This window comes from Macrobrachium nipponense, chromosome 5 (assembly GCF_015104395.2).
Source record: "Macrobrachium nipponense isolate FS-2020 chromosome 5, ASM1510439v2, whole genome shotgun sequence".
Taxonomy (NCBI): Eukaryota; Metazoa; Arthropoda; class Malacostraca; order Decapoda; family Palaemonidae; genus Macrobrachium; species Macrobrachium nipponense.
In genome coordinates, this window is record NC_061107.1 from 85596959 (window position 1) to 85605438 (window position 8480).

The 8480-nt window shown below is 34.8% G+C and overlaps 1 protein-coding gene across 1 annotated transcript; it reads right to left on the reverse strand.

Moving 5' to 3' along the window:
- Positions 1-5492: 5492 nt before the first annotated feature.
- LOC135215845 (GATA zinc finger domain-containing protein 15-like) lies at positions 5493-7365 on the reverse strand. The gene is made up of 2 exons (XM_064250797.1): positions 7257-7365; positions 5493-5956 (listed from the first exon to the last, which is right to left on the reverse strand). The coding sequence occupies exons 1-2, from the start codon at positions 7363-7365 to the stop codon at positions 5493-5495; spliced, it is 573 nt and encodes a 190-aa protein (XP_064106867.1).
- Between the last annotated feature and the right edge of the window lie 1115 nt (positions 7366-8480).

An 8480-nucleotide genomic window follows, 5' to 3' on the forward strand; every position in this document is an offset into this window, starting at 1 on the left:
AATCGTACAAGATATGAGCAAAGAAAAAAAAAAAAAAAAAAAAAAAGGCGTACTTTACAAATATACTTCTTGTGAATTTCAGGTGTACATAGTTGCAACTACTATACCAATAAGAAGAAATTAGAGCACTTAAGATTGAACACTAATCCTTCGATGTTGCTGAGATATGTACTGCTAAATTCATTTAAAAGTAAAGCCGTAAATAAAATGAAGGTTGGAGAATTACGGTAAAGAAACTCATAGTGAAACGAACAAATATATATATATATATATATATATATATATATATATATATATATATATATATATATATATATATATATATAAATATATATATATATATATATATATATATATATATTAAGGAGGTAAATTGATGTGTTAGTGAATTACATGATGTCAGCTTTTATGACTTGGAGACACAGAGCTCCTAGAGATAGCCTTCTTGGAAACGAAGGAATTTGATGTGTGTGCATTATTGGGCTGATGGCTGTTCGAACTGTTGCCACGGGCGATCTTAGGGTGTGGTAGATGTGTACATCCGTTTGTACGTGCATGACAGGTCTGGCCGCTCGAGACACTTCAGAGAAAAGCACACATTCCTTTGAGATAGGGAGGAAGACGGTTCAAAGGACACCAGGTGTTGAGGCCAGGCCCATCAAAGGTATGGCACCTATTTAAATGACTTAGAAACAGTTGCCTTGAAAAGAGAGAAGTGTGAAGTGTGTACATTTATTCAACATTGTGTAGTAGGGAATATAATGAATATATCTCTTTGTTCCAGATGGGTCCCATGTCATTATTGACTGTCAGAATGTAGAGTTTGACAATTTGAGACTTTGGGGTGATTACTTAAGACTAATACAGGAGAGTGGAATGATAATTTACAGTTCTTTGTGGGGCAGACTTGGGTTTTTAAACATGACTTATTAATCATTTTATTCCATTTTATGTTCATCTGGTTTGGGTAATAAATAGCATATTTTTGTACTTATGTAAACTCATTAGCCTAGTTGACAATGTCTGCAGAGAGAGGCTGCCCGCTACCGACAGGTAAGAGTTGTCATTTGTGTAGTTTTATTGGGGGGGGGGGTTAAGATAGAGGAATAGTATATATTATATATATAATATATATATAGTAATATATAGTATATATATATATATAGATATATATATATATCTATATATATATATATATATATATATACATAACATACATATATATATATATATATATATATATATATATATATATATGATAGTATATATATAATGTATATATATATGTGTGTGTGTGTGTGTGTGTGTGTGTGTGTGTGTGTGTGTGAATTACATACAACTTCAAACCTTTTGATAAACATATTACTCAAATGATTCCACCGTATGATGCCACAGTCTTGTAATAAATAAAAGCATTATTCATGCTAAATACACGAAAAAACTCAATGTTTATTTATTCATTTTTCATTACACTAATAGCAACAATGATTTAGAAGTAATGGGTGAATAAATAAATGAATAACCGTGACAACGGAAGGATGAAAGAAAATTAGCATATATGTAAATAAAAGACGTGAACCATTTTCTGAAGAATAATGCGAGTCTCCTCCGTTTACTGATATGACTGAGAAAAGAAACCATCTAATAAATATTATAAATAATATTCTTGTCCACTAAAATTGCTCAGTGAATTAAATCTTTACTTTCGTACATAAAAAATAATTGGAATTAATAACATGAACATTTACAGCGTCAATTTATTTTTTTTACCGTTTTTTTTCACTTTTATTCTGGTTTGCTTCATTACCTGTTCTTATCTTCTTTTCGTTCTTACGTTTATTCAGTTTTTTTATCTACGGTCTTGCCTTTCTTCATCTTCTGCACGTTAGTTTTTGTTCTCTTGACCATGTCATTTTTCCTCACAATTCTCCCCGAAATGAACTCCTGTTCGAATGACTTAATGACCCATTTCTTTATTCTTTGTTAATTCTATGAAAATGTTAAGCGTGAGGGAATAAAAAAAAAATGAAAACACATAGTGTCTCCCTCAAAACAATTTGTATTCAATTAATTCTGCTTTAGAATAATAGCTTAAAAAATTCTTGGAACACGTAAGTGCTGAAGGGGAAACAAACCAGAAACCCCTAAAATACTTGAGAATTCCTTGCATATACTTTATCATCAAGTTGTGCATATACTATATCATAGATCAGTGTGTGTGTGTGTATGTGTGTGTGTGTGCTTTGTGACATTCGCAAATTCCTGCTCCACAATTTTCTGGGCACCTTTCCATATGAAGCTATTCATTTCCCAACCGTAATATCTGAAGGATATTGTCTTTGGAACTGACCTGTCTCGATCCCACATAACCACGAAAATCGAAATCCGAATCACCACCACTCTTTCTGTGCACCCTGACCAGCTTGATATAGTAGATGTAGGGGTCAATTAAAAAAACGAATAAAAAAAGGGTGCTCGAACCATATATTTCAGCTATTACTTCGGTGTACTGCTCTGTACACGGCTATACCAAAGGGCAAAAGGTATGGCCTGAAGGTTTTATTACCGTTTCGTGGGCCTTCTATATATGTGTGTGTATTTATGCGCGCGAACACACACACAGACACAGACAGACAGACAAACAGACACACACACACCACACACACACACACACACACACACACACGCACACACACACACACATATATATATATATATATATATATATATATTGATATATATATATATATATCTACGACTGTCCCATTTAAACTTAAAAGGCTGTATCTTTACTCAACCCTACATTTAGAAAATTTCCATTACATTGGTGACTTCATACGAAGGCTTATGAGTAACACGTCGCAACTCCTGTAGACACATTGCGCCACTCACCACTATCTTGCAGGCAAACTTGCACCCTCTATATAACAAGGGACCTCTTTGCAATTCCTCTGTCACATCTTACCAGCAGTTTCTAGTCTTATTCACCTCACCCCTAATAACATATACAAATCAAATCATTTGTCAACATTCTATTGCCCATTCTTCTCTCTATATGAACAAACTATTTCGTTATGCCTTTATACATTCTTTGATCAATGCTAACATTCTTACCACCATCTTTGCGCGTCGTTTCCCCCTTTCCAGGCTCTCGACCCACAATGTGAAAATCCAGCGGATGGCTAACAAGTATTATTCAAACAAATTGTTAAATATTTTTCACGGCCGTTAGGGATGTGCAGCAAAACCATCAATATAAACATTATTGTTAAAATGCTAGGAATCGTCGCGCCTGCACCTTTCAGCAGTTATGAACCTGCTAAATTTATCATAGAGGTGTTTATGAATAAATCCCACCTCTGGTACCAGAAGTCACACCAACGGGACGCTCCTTCACACATATTTAAATACTCTGCTGTTGCTGTATTCGTTGTAAAAATTAAGTTTATTCTGCTTTGGAGACAGTGTAATTCCCATTCTAGGATAAAAATTACACTAACTATCCTGTCTGCCTTGTTGATAAGAAATCTAACTTATTTAAGTTATTTTTTTCAGGGACGATAATCTTTCAATACGATGATAGAAAATTGATAGCATTACCAAAAAGATATCAACAACATACGCAAATTACGTGCGTTGAAGGTTATATGGCCAATCGTAGATTCCTGGTCTCATAATCCTTAAAAATAGCATGCTGAACGATGGAAGGATAAGAGATAAAGTCCCAATATAGGTGAAGCAAGGAAGGTACCAGGGTGTACAAAAAAGATATGGAAGATTTCAGTTCTATAAGGAATCCAAGGCAAAGAGGTATGATTGGATTGTTGAGCCAAATCACTTGTACGGAAGTGAAGAGCACATTACGTTGAATTGAGTTGAAGCTAATGAGATGAGCTGTTCGCTTACTACTTAGATGGCTCGATCGTGTGGAAAGTTTCGACAACTAGAGCTTGTTGAAAAGTGTATCATTTTACAACTATTATGAGGATGAGGAGAAGAAGACTAAGAAGGATTGGAGTTGGAAAGGCAGAAGAGCCTTAACATTCAGGAAACGTAAGATTCAGTGAACGATAGAGGAGAACGATAAGGATTATATAGGAGTGTTCCATTTCCAGATGAATAACTTTTCTGTAGAGGCATTAAGCTGTTCAATATTGTGGATGTATTCTGCACTATTTTTAAATCGACATTTCAACAGCATTATATATATATACACCACACACTATATATATATATATATATATATATATATATATATATACATACATATATATACATGTAAACACATACACACACACACACACACACACATATATATATAATATATAATTAATAAAGTATATTATATATATATATATATATATATATATATATATATATATATTTATAGTATATATATAATATATATATATATAATAATATATATATATATATAATATAATATAATATATATATATATATATATATGTGTGTGTGTGTGTGTGTGTGGTTGTATACATGTATATGTATGTATGTATTGTATGTATGTAGTATATATATATAATATATATATATATATATATATATATCGAGCTACAAATGTCCTTTAATATCTAATTCGCCCTATCCCCGGAATTAAATATATTTTCATATATGTTTTATTAAGGCGATAAATAGAATTGCCGGCCGACAGGCGCGAACCATCGACCTCTCAATTCCAGGTTGGAGGTTTAAGGCTTTACTGCCAGTCCTGGAATTGAGAGGTCGATGGTTCGCGGCTGTCGGCCGGCTATTCTATAAATTCGCCCTCGGTTAAACATATATGAAAATATATTAATTCCGAGGTAGAGCGAATTAGATATTAAAGGACATTTGTAGCTCGATATATGTATATGAATCACGGTAATATGATATGGCTTACATATATATATATATATATATATATATATATATATAATATATATATTTATATAGTGTGTGTATATATATACTGTTGAAATGTCGATTTAAATCTAGTGCAGAATGCATTCACAATATTGAACTGCTTAATGCCTCGACAGTAAAATTATTCATCACGATATGGAACACTCCTATATATATTATATAATAGTATATACTGTATATATTATCATATATTATATATAGTAATATATATATATATATATATGTGTGTGTGTGTGTGTGTGTGTGTGTGTGTGTGTTTGGTTGCTTGCACCTTTGCCCCTAATTCAACATTCTCTACAAACAGCAACGGAGATACATTTCCAAACTAGAGTAAATACTCGCGCGACCATGATATCCAAGTGCACGAAGATATATAAACAATCGAATGCACATCTAAATATATGGACCAGCCTAGATAATCTGCTAACCACCACCCTCCACATCAAACCCCCTATCTTTCCTCCTACCCATCTCCCCCCCCCTCCCCTTCCCACCCACCCACAACGTCTCACACAACGGATTCTCAATTCTCAGTTGTGGCGAGTCTTCCTACCTATGAATTAATCTAATTAGCCGTGAGACAGAGCAAATGGCGCTGATTTGGTTGGTGCTGCTATTACTACTACTATGGCTGCCACTGCTGTTGTTGTTGGTGCTACTTTTTTCATTGCTATTGCTGTTGCTGCTACTGTTACTTCGGTTGTTGCTGCTGCTATTGCTACTCCTGATGCGCTATTGTTGTTTGCTATTACAGCTGCTTCTGCTGCTGTTGCTACTGCTACTGTTAATGCTACTAATGCTGTCGCTGTGTTGCTGATACTTTCGTCATTGCTACTGCTTGCTGATATGCTGCTGCTATTGCTACTCCTGCTGCCGCTATTGCTGTTGCTACTACCACTGCTGCCGCTGTTATTGTTGCTGCTATTGTTGTCATTGGTATTATTATTGCTGATGCTATTGTTGATGGTGGTGGTGCTACTGTTGCTTCGGTTGTTGCTGCGGAGCACCGACAATTCCGCGCAGGACAATTCAGCTTAGAGACAATTCAGTGCATGACAATTTAGCTTAGAGACAATTAAGCTCATGACGATTCAGGGCAAGGACTATTCAGCACAAACATTTTGTGAAATAAAATAAAAACATAGAAATCGAAGAATACAGTCATCAAATTAATGTTTTTATTTGTAACATATTGAATTTTAAAAAGTAGACAAAAATATTTATTGAAATGACAGACTATAAAATATTCCTGTACAAAAATATTCATACTAATTTATTGCTGCAATTCATGAGGTAGCTTATATTTTGTAAGTATTCCAATCTGTTTGCTCGATTCCCATATTTACTAACTGGCGTTTTTATTGCCTTAGCAGTTCTCTGATCATTTTTTTTTCTGGAATCGTCGTGTCCAGCTCTGATTCTCAGTATTCTTTTCTCTGCGTCGTCTTGCTCCAACTTCAAAAACTCCACATGAGTATGCGTCATAACTTATTCCCATGAACTTCCATTAACATTAATTCGACCTCTGCATGTCTCTTGTGTACAACGCCAAGACTCCTTTTCATTATGAAGTTTTCTATCTAAACGATAGGAAAATCCATTTAATAGAATGTGATCACGACCTTTCTCTGATAAAATCCGCTCCATGGTGCTTTTTTTTTTTTTTTTTTTTTTTGTTGTAGCTCAGCGAAATTTTTGTAAAAAAAACTACGTTCTAGTAAAAGGAAAATACATCCAGTCCGAGTTTAGAAGAATACCAGTAACTATTATTCGCTTGATGTTATAGCATAAATAACAACCGTCAATTGTTCGATGGTTGAAAGTGTAAACAATCTTAGATTCTTACCAAATTTTTAACTGCAAGTAGTTAGTTTTGTTTTCTGTCGCCAAATCAGAAATAAATTAGTATAATTTCTAATATCTTATTTCAATAAATATCATATTTCATTTTTTGAATTTCAAAAATAATTTACAAATAAAAACTAATTTGATCACTGTTTTCTAAATTTTTCATACTTTAGCTTTATTTCGCCAAATATTCGCCAAATTATCTCTGCACTGAAAAGTCCTTGTGCTGAATCGTCATGCGCTGAATTGTCTCTAAGCTGAATCGTCATGTGCTGAACTGTCGGCGCTGAATTGTCCTGCTCGGAATTGTCGGCCCACGGTTGCTGCTGCTGTAGCTGCTGCTGCTGTTAATGCTACTATAGCCGGCGCTTTGTTGTTGTTGTTGTTGTTGCTGCTGCTACTGTTGCTTTGTTTGTTGATGATGCTGTAGCTGTTGCTCCTGCTGCCGCTATTGCTGTTGTCACTAGCGCTGCTGCTGCTTTAACTGTCTGTGATGTTGTTGCTATTTCTGTTGTCGTTGCCACTGCTGCTGCTGCAGTTCCTGTCACTGTCACTGCTATTGCTACTTCTGCTATTACTATTGCTGTTGTTCATGTTTCTGTTGCTGTTGTTGCTACTGCTACTATTGCTGCTATCCTCTGGTAATCAATACCATGTATTCCATTCTCCTGTGCCTTCGTTGAAAGAACCATTGCTACTAGAACCAAAATATAATCTGTACGTAAGATTTATTTTGTAATTTGAATAGTTCAACTTGAAATATACCTACCTATAGGCTTATAAAGCAAATTTGAATGGACTAATTAATACCGTGATGTACAAATTATTAGCCTCTCTCTCTCTCTCTCTCTCTCTCTCTCTCTCTCTCTCTCTCTCTCTCTCTCTCTCTCTCTCTCTCTCTCTCCAAGCTGAACCTTTATCCCCATCAAATATGTTTGAATATACGAAGGTATGGCGGTTGGGATTCACAAAATTCCTTTCCTCATCCCCACCCCCAAATAAAAAAACCATAAACGAAAATCGACTGCCTTTTATCTAAGCACTACGGACCCCTTCCATATAGCAGTGGGGGATAGAAGTGGGCAGAGGAAAGGGGGGGGGGGGTGGTGAGATTTGGAAGGGAAGCTAACTCCCTTCAGCAACCAGCGATTGTAACACGCCGCTGCCACTTCATCTGTTTCGAGTGGCTTCAGAGAGAGAAGAGATGCAGAGCAGAGAGAGAGAGACGAGAGAGAGAGAGAGAAGAGAGAGAAGAGAGAGAGAGAGGAGCCATTTTGGTAATCTCTCGAGCCTTATTCATGGACCGGCCTCTTGCATTTAGCGGACTGTGAGATTTTGAGGTTAACTGCTGGCCTCTTCTCTTCCATGCGTGTGTCCCCATCCAAATTGTTTGATTTATATATATAAATATATATATATATATATATATATATTATATATATACATATATTAATATCTATTATATATATATATATATATATAAATGTGTATGTTATAACAAGAGAATACCAAAGGGGAATATTTATATATATAAAAAGAACTTCTACAGTTACATTACCTTCGTCCGTTTATTTCCTCATGCACTGATTATACGAATTAGAAGGGGAATCTTGTAAAAAGTAAAATATAGTCTTTTACAAAGGAAACCCTAATCGATTAGAGAACTCAAGATTCAATGAATTTTATATAACCGTTGGCAAATCATAAAT

Excerpts from the sequence above, each read along its gene's own strand:
- LOC135215845 (XM_064250797.1), bottom strand. The coding sequence starts at position 7,365 with ATGAACAACAGCAATAGTAATAGCAGAAGTAGCAATAGCAGTGACAGT. Across the intron at positions 5,957-7,256 it reads TAGCAACAACATCACAGACA|CTGAATTGTCCTGCGCGGAA; the intron begins GTTAAAGCAGCA and ends ATTGTCTCTAAG.